The 17,957-nt window shown below is 42.2% G+C and overlaps 1 protein-coding gene across 1 annotated transcript; it reads left to right on the top strand.

Moving 5' to 3' along the window:
* The first annotated feature begins 286 nt into the window (after positions 1-286).
* On the top strand, positions 287-13,578 carry LOC132827980 (protein HEATR9-like). Its single transcript, XM_060844833.1, has 5 exons — positions 287-357; positions 2,135-2,208; positions 4,398-4,449; positions 11,368-11,454; positions 13,438-13,578. The coding sequence occupies exons 1-5, from the start codon at positions 301-303 to the stop codon at positions 13,576-13,578; spliced, it is 411 nt and encodes a 136-aa protein (XP_060700816.1). The 5' UTR covers positions 287-300.
* The last annotated feature ends 4,379 nt before the right edge of the window (positions 13,579-17,957 follow it).

Genomic DNA, 17,957 nt, shown 5'->3' with positions numbered 1-17,957 from the left:
CATGGAATTTTGTGGATAGATTTTTGTGGGATAACAGTATCAAAGGATATGTGGAAGTTGAGTGATGTGGATACAGATAATGGTGGAACAGATTTGATAGGGTGAAAAGTCTGTTTCTGTTCCTAGCACAGTGACTGAAACCAAATCTGGCACACTGCAAAAAGCTTTTGTCTGTTGAATTCCATTCTCAAATCTGACACTGTCTCTTAAATCCATTTCCACATTTAATTCTACCAGCACCGATTGAAGGCATTGGATTTATTAGCCTTTGTTGGAATGTCACACATCACAAAGGCTGGCATGTACCAGGCTGTGCTCGAGGCACTGAAGCAGAAACTGTGGGATGACCCTGTTCTGGTAAGTAACTTGGAAAGCTTTGTACATGATTCCCCAATTCCTGAGTCTGTGATTACACAACATGGTATTGCACAGGGTGGGTCTGGAATCCTAGGGTAATTGTAGTGGTAGGAGGTGTTATATTTTCACGTCACTCTGACTGGGCTATGGACAGGTTTCTTGTTCTTGATCAGAATCCAACTAGGAAAGAATGGAATTTGGATGCATAGGTCTAAGCTTCTCTGTGAAATTTGCTGTACTTCAGTGTCCTCCTGACATTCAGTGATGAATGTCTCCTGGTGTAGGAGAAAGAAACCTGGTATTTGTGGAACTTTACCCTCGTGAAGTGCTGAACGGGCTGAAATCCTTCTCTCTTAAAATTCAACTTAACTACCCCACTCCTGATTCCAGACACCTTAGCAACAATTTGTATAGCACCCTTAAAATGTTGGATTTGCCTCAAAGTTTTTTACAGGAATGTAACCAAACATAATTTGACACCAAGCCAGATAAGAAGTAATTAGAATAGATGAACAAAAGTAGAGATTTACAAAAAGGAAATTCAGAACTTGGGGCGTTGACAGACTGAAGGAGCAATTCAAATTGACGACGTACAGGAGATCCGAATAAGACGAGTGCCAATATCTTGAAAGAGTTGGTGCTATGACAAACTAAAGAGATAGGTATAGTGTGGCCATGGACAGATTTATAAACAAAGATTTTTTTAAAAATCGAGGTGCTAGTCCACTGGGACCTCGCTTAGGGGTGGGATGGATGCACAGGACTTAGTACAAGATATGGGATATGATAAGCAGAGTGGATGACCTCAATTAAAGAAGGATGTACTATCCAAGATTGCGTTGGAATAATTGCATCAGGAATTAATAAGGTCTAAGATGTGACTAAATGGAGATCTTTAAATCTGAAACATTTTGAGAGAGTGGAAATAGTGAGTTTATTTCCACTTGTAGATGGAAACATAACTGAAGTTATCAATGTAAAATAGTCACCAAAAGTCCAGCAGAGATTTCAAAATAGCTTCTTTAGTCAGATACTGGTGAGAATGTGGTACCGTTACTGAGAGGAAATGCTGAAGTGAATGGCGTAAACTTATGTCTGGGTAAATTATATAAATGTATGTGGGAGAAGGGATGACAGGGTTACGATGATAGATTTAGATTAGGAAAAATGGGAGGAAGTTCAAATGGAGCATAAACACCAGAATGGACTTGTTGGGATAAATGACTGTTGTGTGCCATATATTCTGTGTAATCCAACGAATTGGAGAATTATTTTTCCAGGAGACACCGAGCAGGGTTGGGTTGTGGGGGTAGGGTAGGGGATTGGAACATGACACAAAGAAGTGATCAGAGATGATTTTAGTAATGATTGACATGTTGAGAGTAGCAGGGCAATGTGAGATGACAAGCTGCAAATATAACATGGGAAGTTTACTTGGAGAGTCTACAGTAAGATTAAAGAACAGTGAAAGCTGAGGAGTTGAATTTGGATTCAGTAAGTCATTTGGTGTAGAGGCTGAGGGAGGCAAACTGTGAAGGCATCTCAGTGAGAAGATTTTATTTAATCGTATTTGGGAGGGTGATGATGAAAAGGGACTTTAAAGAAAGCTGAAAGGAATTTTCTGCTAAAATAGTTAATGTGGCAAATACTGCATCACTAACGGTCACAACTACAACTAGTTTCTGATTCCTATTGTACAACATTGGTTATATTGAAGACTGATAGAATCTGCTTTCTCTAGTGATGTACAATCTAACACTTTCGTCCTGACCATCAGGCTGTGCGTCGACGGGCTGGCTTGATTGTGAACTTGCTAGATATGAAGATAACAGTCTGGAAGGACATGGAACAGTGAGTTCCTAACTGACTCTCACAGTAAAATTGATCTTTGTTTTTGTCCCTTAGCATGGGCTGTTTTCTATCTGAATGAATTATTCACTTGTTGAATAGCTATTGAATAGCTTGTTGAAGTTATCTTAGTTCCATCCCATTGAAAGTAGGAAAGTTCGACTGTGTAAACCATATGTTCTTCCAAAGTACTACCCAGGTCACAAGGGTGAGAATTACAGAATTACTCCTAATTGCACCTCTTACTCCCTCACTGAATATGGCTGCCTTCTGTCACCTCCCCCCCCTCTCCCCCCCCTCTCCCCCCCCTCCCCCCCCCTCCCCCCCTCCCCCTCTTCCCCCCCCACCCCCCTTTCCCCCCCCACCCCCCTCTTCCCCCCCCCCCACCCCCCTCTTCCCCCCCCCCCACCCCCCTCTTCCCCCCCCCACCCCCCTCTTCCCCCCCCCCCCATCTTCCTACTTAGAACAGGTGATTTCTACTTTCCAGCAATTTCCATCGATACACAGAACTGTTGTAAGTCTGCATGTTGTTTGACTATGGCTCCACTGAAAAGCACAAAGCTGGTCTCAACCAACATCCACACATATGGTCATCAGTACTTTCAGTGATGGTCAGATGATTTTGTTGCCTCAGTTGCAAATATGCCTATTATAGTAGCTGTAAGATTCGCACAGGCTATTTGCCAGGAACACAGGTCTGCTCAAGGCCAAAGAAGGAAAACAAATGAGCATCTATTTATAGTTAGTGAAATCTTTTTAATGCATCGTTGACTGCAATGTTTTCTGCATCTTTTTATTAATTCATGGGATGTGTGTGTCACTGGTAAGGCCAAAGTTTCTCTTGAGAAGCTCGCCATGAGCCACCACCTTGAACTGCTGAACTCCATCTGCTGTAGGAACGCCCATAACGCTCTTAAATAGAGAGTTTCAAGAATTTGATCTAACTATGAAGAAATGGTGATATAATTCCAAGCTGCAGATGTGGGTGTTGCTATGCATTTGATAGAAATCATGGGTTTGTAAAGTTGCCATCACAAGCGTATTGGCATGTTTTTGGCATAACTTTTAGACGGTACACACTGCTAGTATTGTATAATGGTTATAGAATAAATAAAGTGGTGATTGGGGTACCTCGTCCTGGTACTTCTGTATTTATGTATGGAATTCTTTTAAACAGATATGGTTGTTGATCTGGCTCGATCATTGTCAAGTGCTTGTATAGCATAAATATTACTAGTTATTTTGATTTATCAGCTTAAGCTGAATCTTTTCCAAACCTTGCTGCGTGCAGGCATAGATTGTGTTTTTTTCACCTCTGAAGATCTGTGAATGGAACTAAATATTATGCAAACATTAGTGTGTATCCCCATTCTGACCTTACAATGGAAGGTTGTCATTGATGAAGACGGTGAAGTTGGTTAGGCATAGGATATAAACAGAAGAACTCCTGCACCAATGTCCTGTGACTGAGGTGTCTCACCTCCAAACAATCTCAGCCATCTTTCCTCATGCTCAGAATAACTCCAATTATTGGAGTATTTTTCCCATGATTCCCAGTAACTTCAATCTTGTCAGAACTCCTTGATGTCACTCTTGATCAAACTTTGCCTGTTGTCTTGGATTTAGTTCTTTTATTCATGTTTGGATAAAGAGAGTATGCTGAAATATCCCCCACTTGCCTGGAGAAGTTCAACTCCAACAACACTCGAGGAACTCACCACCAACCAGGAAAATGCAGCCTGTTTGATCTGCACCCCTTCTTCTGACTTTTCAAATTCATTCCCCACACCACCAGTGCACAATAACAACTATTCGCAAGAGATACAAAATGCATTGCAAAAGCACCTTCAACAGCACCCTAAAAACCTACAAACTCTACCATCTAGAACAGGGCGGCAAATTAATGGGGACACCACCTGCAATTTACTGTCCAAGTCACACACCAGCTTGATTTGTAATTATATGAGCCTTCCTTCACTTTTGCTGGGTCTACGTTCTGGAACTCCTTCCCTAATAGTGTTGTGGCTATATACTGCAATGGTTCAAGAAGGTACCAACCACCACCACCTCAAGGGCAGTTATAGATGCTCAATAAATATGTCTTGCCAGAGGTGTGCACATCCCAAAACAAAACCTCACCGAACACAGTCAATAAACCCAGAAGACTGATATATTTTCTTTCTGTTTAACAGACAACTGAAAGATGATGATGCAGAGGTCAGAGGTAGTGCAGTCATCTCACTGGTAAGATAACATCTTTTCAATATGTTGTTATTGGGATTGTAATAGTTTATGCAATGAAACCTGAGAGATGATGATGTTAGAATTATAATTTACAAAATCAGCATCAAAAATTCAGTTTAGTCCAACATGGGTTAGATACAGAGTCTCTTCACATTGTCTCATTAGATGTTTCCAGGCCAAGTGCATCATAAGGGAGGTACAGAGTGGAACACCCTCTACACTGTTGCATTAAATAGTCCTATAGCAGGTACAGCTCCATGAACTGCTTCCTATAATGAAAGTTGCTACCATCATCCTCTAAGTGTAGGAAACCACACTTGGTCTAACTTGCCTGCTTGGTCTAGTGTGGTAAAGCAGAACTATATCCTGGTTTAACTAGAAAAATCTCTTGAAATTAAAAAGATGAGTTTATTGCATGTGAGCAGCTAGTAGAGATAATAATGATATAATAGATGTTGTTACAGAGACTTTGAGGAAGACCAGATTTTGGGTGTCTCACCTTTAAGATCCTAAGCTGTTCCACCACAAGCCCTCAAAATATCATCATAATTGTGGTGCTTATAGCACTCCTCAGTATTAACCCTTTCAGATCCATATTCAACTCTTCCTCCAGCTATTGTTTTCTCATTATTAGTATTATATATTTATGTATATAATTACATTTACCTCCAAGCCATCTCTCTTCAAGTATCTGACTTTGTAAGTTTAGATAAGCTGGAAATTTCACTGTTCTCCTGGAATGTATTCTCTTTAGCCTTGGAAGACAATAAGTCTTCTGGGTTAAAAACCATTGAGTTTGAGGCTCTTCTTGAAAGTCTGTCGTGCAGAGGTCTCTTGCATTAGCTATTTCTCCATTGGGTTCATCCCAATTAATGAGTGGTGGATTTTTAACCTGTAATGGAATCATGTTCCTGTGGTTCCCTCATATGACCCCTTTGGCAGTAAAGAGCAGTATACCACCTCTGCTTGTCTGCAGCTTCTTGGCTGACTGTACCATTTTTGTTTAGATACCTGATCCACATCTGCCACTGTTCTAAATGTGACAAGTGTCACATGTGATCGTTCCTGTTGTAGTGCGTGGGCTGTTGCATATGATAGGACTGCTCCTTAATATATACATCTTTGTGGTGCTAGCGACATAAATGTGAAGTTGTAGTGGTTCTGTTCACCGAGCTGGGAGTTTTAGTTGCAAACGTTTCGTCCCCTGGCTAGGAGACATCATCAGTGCTGTGGAGCCTCCTGCGAAGCGCTTCTTTGATGTTTCTTCCGGTATTTATAGTGGTCTGTCCTTGCCGCTTCCGGGTGTCAGTTTCAGTTGTCCGCTGTAGTGGTTGGTATATTGGGTCCAGGTCGATGTGTTTGTTGATGGAGTTTGTGGATGAATGCCATGCCTCTAGGAATTCCCTGACTGTTCTCTGTCTGGCTTGCCCTATGATAGTAGTGTTTTCCCAATCGAATTCATGTTGCTTGTTGTCTGAGTGTGTGGCTACTAGGGATAGCTGGTCGTGTCATTTCGTGGCTAGTTGGTGTTCATGTATGCGGATTGTTAGCTGTCTTCCTGTTTGTCCTATATAGTGTTTTGTGCAGTCCTTGCATGGTATTTTATAAACTACATTAGTTTTGCTCATGTTGGGTATTGGCTCCTTTGTTCTAGTAAGTTGTTGTCTGAGCGTGGCTGTTGGTTTGTGTGCCGTTATGAGTCCTAAGGGTCGCAGTAGTCTGGCTGTCAGTTCTGAAACGCTCCTGATGTATGGTAGTGTGGCTAGTCCTTTTGGTTGTGGCATGTCCTCGTTCCATGGTCTATCTCTTATGCATCTGTTGATAAAGTTGCGCGGGTATCCGTTTTTGGCGAATACTTTGTATAGGTGTTCCTCTTCCTCTTTTCGCAGTTCTGGTGTACTGCAGTGTGTTGTAGCTCTTTTGAATAGTGTCCTGATGCAGCTTCGTTTGTGTGTGTTGGGGTGGTTACTTTCGTAGTTTAGGACTTGGTCTGTGTGTGTTGTTTTCCTGTGTACCCTTGTGGTGAATTCTCCGTTCGGTGTTCTCTGTACTATCACGTCTAGGAATGGGAGTTGGCTATCCTTTTCTACTTCTCTCGTGAATCGCATTCCTGTGAGTGTGGCGTTGATGATCCGGTGTGTTTTTTCTATTTCCGTGTTTTTGATGATTACGAACGTGTCATCGACATATCTGACCCAGAGTTTGGGTTGAATTTGTGGTAGGGCTGTTTGTTCTAACCTTTGCATAACTGCCTCTGCTATGAGTCCCGAGACTGGTGATCCCATGGGAGAATTCACCACAAGGGTACACAGGAAAACAACACACACAGACCAAGTCCTAAACTATGAAAGTAACCACCCCAACACACACAAACGAAGCTGCATCAAGACACTATTCAAAAGAGCTACAACACACTGCAGTACACCAGAACTGCGAAAAGAGGAAGAGGAACACCTATACAAGGTATTCGCCAAAAACGGATACCCGCGCAACTTTATCAACAGATGCATAAGAGATAGACCACGGAACGAGGACATGCCACAACCAAAAGGACTAGCCACACTACCATACATCAGGAGCGTTTCAGAACTGACAGCCTGACTACTGCGACCCTTAGGACTCATAATGGCACACAAACCAACAGCCACGCTCAGACAACAACTTACTAGAACAAAGGAGCCAATACCCAACATGAGCAAAACTAATGTAGTTTATAAAATACCATGCAAGGACTGCACAAAACACTATATAGGACAAACAGGAAGACAGCTAACAATCCGCATACATGAACACCAACTAGCCACGAAACGACACGACCAGCTATCCCTAGTAGCCACACACAGACAACAAGCAACATGAATTCGACTGGGAAAACACTACTATCATAGGACAAGCCAGACAGAGAACAGTCAGGGAATTCCTAGAGGCATGGCATTCATCCACAAACTCCATCAACAAACACATCGACCTGGACCCAATATACCAACAACTACAGCGGACAACTGAAACTGACACCCGGAAGCGGCAAGGACAGACCACTATAAATACCGGAAGAAACATCAAAGAAGCGCTTCGCAGGAGGCTCCACAGCACTGATGATGTCTCCTAGCCAGGGGATGAAACATTTGCAACTAAAACTCCCAGCTCGGCGAACAGAACCACTACAACAAGCACCCGAGCTACAAATCTTCGCACAAACTTTGAATAAATGTGAAGTCTTTGATAGGATTGGGAGGTATGTTTTTGGGAGATTGAAGTACAGTGAATCTATAATTTAGCAGCACTATGTAGAGGTCAGTATTCTTCTTCAAGAGTATTTTATCTGTCCTGAAAGCACGCTCAATGTTTCCATTTGATTGGGGGGATGTCAGCAAGCTTGTGGCAGGTTCAAATCCAGAGCTAGCTGCGAATTTGCTGAAGCACGCATTAGGGAACTGTTTTCCATTGTCTAAAAAACTACTTCATGGATATCATGCATTTGAATTATTTCATGTAGACTCTGTATTTCCAATTTCTGCTGTCTACCTTAATCACCGCACTGTTTTCTCACATGTTCTGCTTGTAAATTTGTTAATTAGGGGTTGATAGAATTTGTTGATCTTTGATGTCTGATGGTCTGTTTTAGGATTGAGCTATGTTGCTTTTGGACTTCAACTTCACTCATCACCTGCAAGTTTTTCTCTAGACTCAGGTCTTCTCTGGATTGTAATGAACCTATCAAAGACTGAACAGCATTTACAAAAGAAATCTTTCTCTTATGAATTCTGAAATCACCATAGTTGCATTTCTCCACTAATCTATAGAGATCATTAGTGAAATCATCAATGGATTCCCCAGATGCTGAACTTTTTCAAGGATTTTACTAGTTGAGCAATTACCAGCTATAACATGACCAACTGTACTCCCAGTTGTGTACAAGGATTGTGTATAACTTAATTGTTCAGCTTCTGATTCAGCAGAAAATTTGGCAGTCACTTTACATCTCCAAAATCTTTTTCTCCAAACATTGAATTAGGTGTTCTATTCGGCTGACCTCTGAAATAAAATCTTCCTGGCAATATTATTTCTGACTTCATGTTTATTAATGAAATCATATATTTTATTTGCTTAATAATTTTTATTTTGTGGTATTAGTAGTTCTGCTGTTTTTTGCTGGGCAGAAGGATTTCCCCAATTTTTGTAGCTGAAGTGGAGGGTTCATATGTTTTCATGGCTGAAATCGAGGAATCCCACCGTTCATGGGTAAAAGGGATGAATCATGCCTTTCCATGGCTTTGATTTGTGTATCCCGCTCTTTACAGTTTAACAAATAATTCCCCCTTTAGGCATGATTTACAGAATGCGTCCTACTCCTCGTAGTTTCAATAAGCAATTCCTGTCTTTATTGCAGTTCTATTAAAGGTTTTCTCACTTTCTCTGTGTCCTGAATAAAGTTTTCCACCTTTCTTTCCTGGTTAGATCAGATCTACTTGGGCTTTTAATTTTCTCAACATTATTGCTTAAATTATGTCCTGTATCTGTGACCTTGGATTAATTTTTTTTATGGCTTTTTACGTGTATTTATGTACCCTGGGCTGTACCCTGGGCTTGGTGGTGCTTGCTTGCAATGGTGGTGAAGCTCAATCTGAGCTGTAAGTAATTTTTAATTTTTTAAATATCTGTTATTCTGCCTTTTTAAATAGTCCCATGGCCTATGAATTTGAAATTTTACTCACAGAACCTTTGGTGAACTCATTGCTTTCTGCTGAACTCTGCCTTGGCACTACTTCCACAGACCACATGCTCGTGCTGCAGCCTGTATCTGCTAGAGTTACTAATTCTCCTTTCATGTGTAGCTGCTAACTCTTCTGCTGCAATGTGTCTCTCTGACACTGAAAATTGTGTCTCTGAAATGCTTTTACCATTCTCTGAAATACTCTTCCTTGTTGAGGATTGCCACAAGAGTTTCTTTTGTTGGATTCTTAAATCTTCAGCTGACTATGATGTACAAGAGGTGATTTAAAGTTGCGTTCGGAGCTCTGACACCACTCTGCACCCATACCTATGTCGTATGAGCTGCCACTCATGATAAAGGCTGTTGTGACCACCCTACTTAAGTGAAGAAACTATTTTGTACAGTGACTTTGAGGGCTAGCTGTTCTTGTTTTTGAATTTACCTTTCACTTGAACCCACTCATCGAACTTTGTTGGTTTACAGCCCTGTCTACTAATTCAGTTATTTACTTCACTCAGTCACTGGGCAAAGCCTGTTTAACTGGAGACCAACAAAGCAGTTCAGTCTTTCCATAGTAGTGTTCTAATGGTCTATGAAATGATTCTCCTGCTTCCCACGCCACTCCTTTAACCAGCATTTTACATTCAAATTGATTTATCCTGTTATCAATTGGCTTCTGACTTGGGTAACAATACAGATCTGATTAGTTTTGGGGTTTTGTTTTTTAATTTAGATCACTATGTGTGAAACTCCTCCAATGGATCTACAAAATCTACCTTTGTTCTTGGTTCCTATGTGGAAGCTCAGCCTTGAGCTCCTGTGAACGCCTGTCCAAGAACAGAGAACCACCGCTTGATTAATACCTTTCAACAGCACTGTTTTTATTCAAGACTGTCAGTATACGAATATACAAACAAGGCTTGGGAGAAAAGCCACCTTAGACCACGTCGGGTACTAAAGAGTGGATTCTCTCACCGTTGATAGGGAAAGTTGTTACATTTATACATAACTTTGCACGCAATACAGAGTCCCGTAGCATTAAGCTATCGCACAGTGTAAAATTAAACAAAGCATACTTTATTGGAAGCTTACACATCAAAAGTGCTCTAATCCTAACACACACATACCAACAGCCATCTGGTTAAGCTCTTAACGCTATCTCTAAAGTCTGACATAGCCCTCATTATTCTTACTCTGCTTTTCAAGGCAACATTCAGATATCAAAGTTGCTCTAAACTAAACATGTATTCATTAGTACAGCTCTAAAACAATGAGGCACCAGTATTCCTCTGATGGTTGCCCTTTGATCTGGTGTTATGTACTATATCATCCTCGGACCTGTGGGGATGATTGTTTATACAGCTAGGCTGGCTTCTTACAAATTGCTATGTTAGCAATTAGTTTCGCTTAGCCTGTCGCTTAGGATGCCGGGAAATACAGCCAATATGCCGGGGCCATTTTAGTTAACATTTCTGAGCTCCATTTTCTATATGGTCACTATATCTATTTCCAACTTATCACCTACATGAACAATGACCCTGGCTCCTCCTCTTCCCTCTCTTGGCTCATCTCTAAGTGTGAGAGGTGTCCCTGGCAGTACAAACTTCAAACCTCCCAGATGTGTCTGTCGAGAGCAGTGTCTTTCTCTAGACTATATTGTTCCTTATCACAACATTCCTCTTCACTCCACTCACATGAATGTTTTCACGAAAGATTAGTTTGCCTATTGAACCTGCACTCCTGGTCTCATTCACATAGATAGTCAGCACTTTGTACCTGTTGGTGAGTCGAGGATTGAGGTTCCTCCATCACTACATTCAGGGTATCTGCCTGACTAATGGCCTCCTATCACTATCATTGATTGACTCTAAAATTCTACTAACTTAAATGGTGTGACTGTCTCCTTGAACAAAGTGCCCAGATAACTATTCTTTTCCCAAATGCCTACAGTAGCTATAACACAGAATCCAGTTAAAACTTCTTGAAGTGAGTATATTTACTGCAAGTAGAGTTGTCTGGAGTCACAATTCTATTTACAAACTTCAACCTGTTACAGTGATAGCAAATCACACATGATTTCTGACCAAATTTATTTATTTGTTTAGCTCATTGTTTAATTTTAATTACATCAATTATTTTCTTATTAACTAACTGGTTTATCAGAAGGAAATTAAATTGTCATTTCTGACACCTTTTGCTTACAGGGTGTACTTGGATTACCTCATAACAGAGTGCTCCAGTTGCTGCTAGACATGGTGGAAATAGACTTAAGTCAGTATGTGCGATTCCAGGTTAGTTCTTTAGCCTGAGCCCTAATGGCCCTGTCACAAAACTCACTGTGTTAAGGCTGGATTACAATAAGGATAACAGGGCCTGTTGTACCTGAGTATGATCTTGTAGGAGAGAAAATGGCAGCACAGGCAGTATGTCAGGACTCAGTATGTCTTAGCTGATAATATCAGCTATAAATGAGCCTTCCAACTCAGTAATTATGATGGAAAAGAAAACTTCCGTAATGAAATTACTAAGGAAACAAAAACTACATTACTCAATAGGCACTATGTATTCAAAAAAGATTTGAGATAGGGATGAGACTTCCAAGGGGTGAGAAATACAAATTGACAGGGGACAAATGCTAAAATGGTGATCTTACTGAAGATGTTATGTCTCACAGGAGACTAACAGACAATAACAAAGAGAAATAAATTGAGACTATAATGCGGTGGTTATTAGAATAAGATGGAAGTTTTTGCCAAACAAAAAAGACAAGACCCTGGGTCCAGATGGATTGTCCTGTAGGTTTTCAAACTTGGGAACAGATAGTAGAAGTAACAGTACCCATACGTAACAATTCAATAGCAGAATGAATAGTCCCAGAGAACAGGCGGACATCAAAAATGATTCCTATCTTCTAATGAGGAAACCGAGAAATCGAATGAAGAACCAGCTTGTCAGTTTATCAGCTTTAGGAAACACATGAATATTTGCCAAAGGGAAAAGTAGTGGCCTCAGTAAGGTTACCGGACTAGTAATTCAGACCCCAGGCTAATGCTCTGGGGATGTAGTTTTGCAATCTCTCACCACAGCAGATGGCGAAATTTTAATTCAATAGAAATCTAGAATTAAAAACTAACGCAATGGCAACCTTATAATCATTGCCCATTGTTGTAAAATAAATCTGTCTGATTCACTGATGTCCTTTAGGAAAGGAAATTTGTCATCCTTATCTGATCCTTGCATGTGACTCCAGACCCATGGCAATGTGATTGGCTCCTAACTGTCTTCTGAAAGGTTCCTAGCAAGCCATTCAGATCAAGGAGCAATTACAGATGGGGGCAATGAATCACGGCATGGCTAGTGATGCCCACATCCCATGAACAAATTTTTTAAAATGAGAAACATCCAAAGACAAAATATATATTTTTTAATGTTATTGATTTCTTAAAGGAATAAATTATTTAGATTATGTTTAAGCAATGTTATTAAATTATCTGAAGTATTACTCGAAAGATATGATGGTTCAATTAAATGAATATCTGGCTTGAGACAATCTTCAATAAGGTGTCACATGAAAAACTTAGAGTAAATAATATTTCGATCAGAGACCATATGACAGAATGGATTGTCAGCAGCAAATCATGAGCTTTTCAGACCATCAGAAAGTGGAATGTGATGTCATCCAAGTTGGAATTATCAAAAGATCATAAGAAATAATGAGGGATGGGGAAAGTTAACTTGGATGAGGAGAGGCAGCTGGCTGAGCTGAGTGAGGGGGAAGTTAGCTGAGTCAGAAGAGAGGGAGTTGGCTGATTAAGTGTCAGGGGAGTTGACTTTGAACACTTATCAAAAAGCATAGAGGATAGTGGTAAACTTCTAATTCACAGAATCTCATTCACAAGATCATAAGATGGTTTGTACAGAAAATGCAAAACATCCACCTGATGCACTTAGTAGAGCTATATGAGATTGGTTAGTATAGAGGGACCTCTACTCGCTGTCGAACTCACTCCTACCTGCCCAACAATTTGTTGATGAGATAACATAGAGGGACTTTTACTCTGATTAGAACCCTACCTATAACTTTCTTGTGCTCAGTCTTCTGGCTCCAACACTCCTCATTTGAATAAGGACTAAGGAAGCAACAAAAACTGTCTTGCAGTTGGGCACTTTAACTTTTTCTTGTTTCAATTCTACATGTATTATCTGCCCTGTTCTACTGCAGCGGTTTGCAATCCACCATGTCTGAATTTCACATCGTCTCCTATTTCTTGCAGATAATAAGGACCTTTGCTCAATTGCGTCTGAATGATCCACGCGTAAAGCGCAGCCTGTTGAATCGGCAGCTTGGAGAGGGACCATTAGCCAGGTACTGTAAAAGAATAAAGCTAAATGATCATATAAGGAGAAGGACGTAGTTCTGTCTACCTCAGTCACTAAATGAAGAAAGCAAGATCCTGGACTCACTTCTCAGAAGATGAAGCATATTAATTTTCTGACATTGGGTACAGTCACCTGGATTTTATAGCACAATCCCAAGATCAAGATAATGAGTTCCAGTTCCATGGAGGAAATATTTGAATGTGAATTCTGTAAGTTTTTAGGCTGACACTATAAAATGATCACAGAAAGATTAGCATCTCTGATAACTCAGGAAACCTGACTGGAAAGGAACATTGGTAATTGTTTAACACTGAAATAGAGCCACTACTCATGATGGTAAAAGCAATGACTGCAGATGCTGGAAACCAGATTCTGGATCAGTGGTGCTGGAAGAGCACAGCAGTTCAGGCAGCATCCAACCAGCAGCGAAATCGACGTTTTGGGCAAAAGCCCTTCATCAGGAATAAAGGCAGTGAGCCTTAAGCGTGGAGAGATAAGCTAGGGGAGGGTGGGGGTGGGAGAGAGTAGCATAGAGTACAATGGGTGAGTGGGGGAGGGGATAAAGGTGATAGGTTAGGGAGGAGAGGGCGGAGTGGATAGGTGGAAAAGGAGCTAGGCAGGTCGGACAAGTCCGGACAAGTCTTGGGGACAGTGCTGAGCTGGAAGTTTGAAACTAGGGTGAGGTGGGGGAAGGGGAAATAAGGAAACTGTTGAAGTCCACATTGATGCCCTGGGGTTGAAGTGTTCCGAGATGGAAGATGAAGTGTTCTTCCTCCAGGCGTCTGGTGGTGAAGGAGGCCCACGACCTCCATGTCCTCGCAGAGTGGGAGGGGGAGTTGAAATGTTGGGCCACAGGGCGGTGTGATTGATTGGTGCGGGTTCTCGGAGATGTTCCCTAAAGCGCTCTGCTAGGAGACGCCCAGTCTCCCCAATGTAGAGGAGACCGCATCGGGAGCAACGGATACAATTAAATGATTTTGTGGATGTGCAGGTAAAACTTTGATGGATGTGGAAAGCTCCTTTAGGGCCTTGGATAGAGGTGAGGGAGGAGGTTATGGGCACAGGTTTTACAGTTCCTGCGGTGGCAGGGGAAAGAGCCAGGATGGGAGGGTGGGTCTAGGGGGGGTGTGAACCTGACCAGGTAGTCACGGAGGGAACAGTCTTTGCGGAAGGCGGAAAGGGATGGGGAGGGAAATATATCCCTGGTGGTGGGGTCGTTTTGGAGGTGGCGGAAATGTCGGCGGATGATTTGGTTTATGCGAAGGTTTGTAGGGTGGAAGGTGAGCAGCAGGGGCGTTCTGTCCTTGTTACGGTTGGAGGGGTGGGGTCTGAGGGCGGAGGTGCGAGATGTGGACGAGATGCGTTGGAGGGCATCTTTAACCACGTGGGAAGGGAAATTGCGGTCTCTAAAGAAGGAGGCCGTCTGGTGTGTTCTATGGTGGAACTGGTCCTCCTGCAAGCAGATACAGCGGAGGAATTGGGAATACGGGGTGGCATTTTTGCAAGAGGTGGGGTGGGAAGAGGTGTAATCCAGGTAGCTGTGGGAGTCGGTGGGTTTGTAAAAAATGTCAGTGTCAAGTCGGTCGTCATTAATGGAGATGGAGAGGTCCAGGAAGGGGAGGGAGGTGTCAGAGATGGTCCAGGTAAATTTAAGGTCAGGGTGGAATGTGTTGGTGAAGTTGATGAACTGCTCAACCTCCTCGCAGGAGCACGAGGTGGCGCCAATGCAGTCATCAATGTAGCGGAGGAAGAGGTGGGGAGTGGTGCCGGTGTAATTACAAAAGATCAACTGTTCTACGTAGCCAACAAAGAGACATGCATAGCTGGGGCCCATACGTGTGCCCATGGCTACCCCTTTGGTCTGGAGGAAGTGGGAGGATTCAAAGGAGAAATTGTTAAGGGTGAGGACCAGTTTGGCCAAACAAATGAGAGTGTCGGTGGAAGGGTACTGTTGGGGACGTCTGGAGAGGAAAAAACGGAGGGCTTGGAGGCCCTGGTCATGGCGGATGGAGGTGTTAAGGGATTGGATATCCATGGTGAGGATGAGGCATTGGGGGCCAGGGAAACGGAGGTCTTGGAGGAGGTGGAGGGCGTGGGGGGGTGTCTCGAACGTATGTGGGAAGTTCCTGGACTTAGGGGGACTAGGACAGTGTTGAGGCAGGTAGAGATGAGTTCAGTGGGGCAGGAGCATCCTGAGACAATGGGTCGGCCAGGGTGGTCAGGCTTATGGACCTTGGGAAGGAGGTAGAACCGGGCAGTGCGGGGTTCCCGGACTATGAGGTTGGAAGCTGTTGGTTGGAGATCTCCTGAGGTGATGAGGTTCTGTATGGTCTGGGAGATGATGGTTTGGTGATGGGGGGTGGGGTCATGGTCGAGGGGGCAGTAGGAAGAGGTGTCCTCGAGTTGGCGTTTGGCTTCAGCTGTGTAGAGGTCAGTGCGCCAGACTACCACTGCGCCCCCTTTATCTGCTGGCTTAATGGTTGGGATGGAGGGATTGGAGCAGAGGGATTGGAGGGCTGCGCATTGTGAGGGTGAGAGGTTAGAATGGGGGAGGGGGGTAGACAGGTTGAGGTGGTTAATGTCCCGGCGGCAGTTGGAAATGAAGAGGTCGAGGGCAGGTAATAGGCCAGTGCAGGGTGTCCAGGTGGATGCAGTGTGTTGGAGGTGGGCGAAGGGGTCCTACTCACATAGACTAGTCCCAGCTCAGGACAGATGATTCTGTAAAACCATCCTTGGGTGTACTTTATAAAGGGATCAGCTGATGAATTACTAATGGACAAGCCATTCTCAGTTACTAAGGGAACTCATACTCAGCGAGCTCCATTGGGAAATTAATTAGCAATTGCCCCAGGTCTTGTGGATGTTGAGGATCAGTTGGTAACATTCTTTCTTTGAGCCTGAAGCTTATATCATCTGACCACACCAGAGATTTTAACAAAAAAAAATCCAGGGTGACATTGTAATTCTGATGGAGTAATGTACTCTAGGAGACTTTACAATTCAGATGAAACATTAAACTGGGGACCCATCTGTTTTCTAGGATCCAAAGAAAAGATCCCATTCTATTATTTTGAGGGAGTGCAGGGGGATTCTACCAGTCCTCTGGCTAACACTTATCTCTCAATCATTACACTTCAAAAATATTTCACTGGCAGTGAAGCACTTAAAAACATTGTAAAGACATGAAAGGCTGTGTCGAAACGTAAATCTTTTGTTGTGAAAATCCAGCTCACATGTGACTCCACTCTTACACTAAGTGGCTGACTAATGTCCTTAGGCTAACTGGTCCTGACAAAAATGTCCCAAGAACAAATATATTTAAATATACATTCCATTCAATTGTCCCAATCTCACATTGACCCTCAGTGACCTTTCATTGATTGGAACAGTTTTTCTGTGTGGTCTTTTGTCCTGTCATACTGAGATTGGGAACAGTGATTGTGAGTAACTTGTGCCATGATGTTATAATCTAATGAACTTAATTAACTAAGAATTCAAAACTAGTATTTGTGGTATCACTTCTATAAATGCCTGAACTATGTTTCAATTAGGTCTTCATGCTGAGATCTTTCTTTGATCCACAGAATCTTTATTCTTGGTTTAGAATTCAAAATTATTACATGATCTCTTTTATAATAAGTAAATAATCAATTGTTTCCATCATTACAGAGAGGCTCAAAAAGCAATGAGAAGCCTTGAAAATGTACGTTATCAAAGAGTGACTTCCATTTCCTGATGCCAAATAGGGGAAACACAATGACATCTCAAGACATCACGTTGAAACCCAAGACATTATACTTACAGTATGAGGCACTCTACTGGTACCCCAAGGCAATACTGCCTCAAAAAATTACAAGTGATGATAAATGGGTGCACTGCAATACTTCACTGATTCCTCAAGGCACTATATGTATATAGGGTTACTGAACTGATGCTCAGTGAACTGAGACATACATTGAAAACCTGTAGAAAGAAATACACTGGTGCTCTGAGGAGTTATTTTGTGGTATTCATTTTGCATTTGAGTTGGCCTGGTTGGTTTAGTCTCAGAATAAAACAAACTTGAAGTTTACAGTTTTGATATTGAAATCATATAGGTTCTCATTCTAGCTGTGGTAACACCCTGACATCTCTGCAGAAGGCAGAGGAGCAGAAGCAGGCCATTCAAACCAATTGGTTTACCCCACTATTCAATGAGATCACAGCTGATCTGATAATCTCAACTCAACTTTCCTGCCTTTGCCCTATGACCCTTGATTAAAAATTTCTGTTTCAGCCTTGAATATACTTAACAATCTAGCTTTGACAGCCCTCTGTGATACACAATGCCATGGACTCTTACCCTCTAAGAAATTCTTATGCATCTCTTTCAAAGTGTGAGCCCTTATCGTTAGATTCTGTCCTTTGGTCCTTG

The sequence above is a fragment of the Hemiscyllium ocellatum genome, chromosome 25 (assembly GCF_020745735.1).
Source record: "Hemiscyllium ocellatum isolate sHemOce1 chromosome 25, sHemOce1.pat.X.cur, whole genome shotgun sequence".
In the NCBI taxonomy this organism is placed as follows: Eukaryota; Metazoa; Chordata; class Chondrichthyes; order Orectolobiformes; family Hemiscylliidae; genus Hemiscyllium; species Hemiscyllium ocellatum.
This window is presented reverse-complemented; position numbering and strand designations above follow the sequence as displayed.

What these genes read in the sequence shown, in the direction of transcription:
- LOC132827980 (XM_060844833.1), top strand. Translation starts at nt 301, where the DNA reads ATGTACCAGGCTGTGCTCGAGGCACTGAAGCAGAAACTGTGGGATGAC. An exon ending in TGTGGGATGACCCTGTTCTG is followed by an intron (nt 358 to 2,134) that starts GTAAGTAACTTG and finishes CCTGACCATCAG; the next exon opens with GCTGTGCGTCGACGGGCTGG. An exon ending in GTAGTGCAGTCATCTCACTG is followed by an intron (nt 4,450 to 11,367) that starts GTAAGATAACAT and finishes TTTTGCTTACAG; the next exon opens with GGTGTACTTGGATTACCTCA.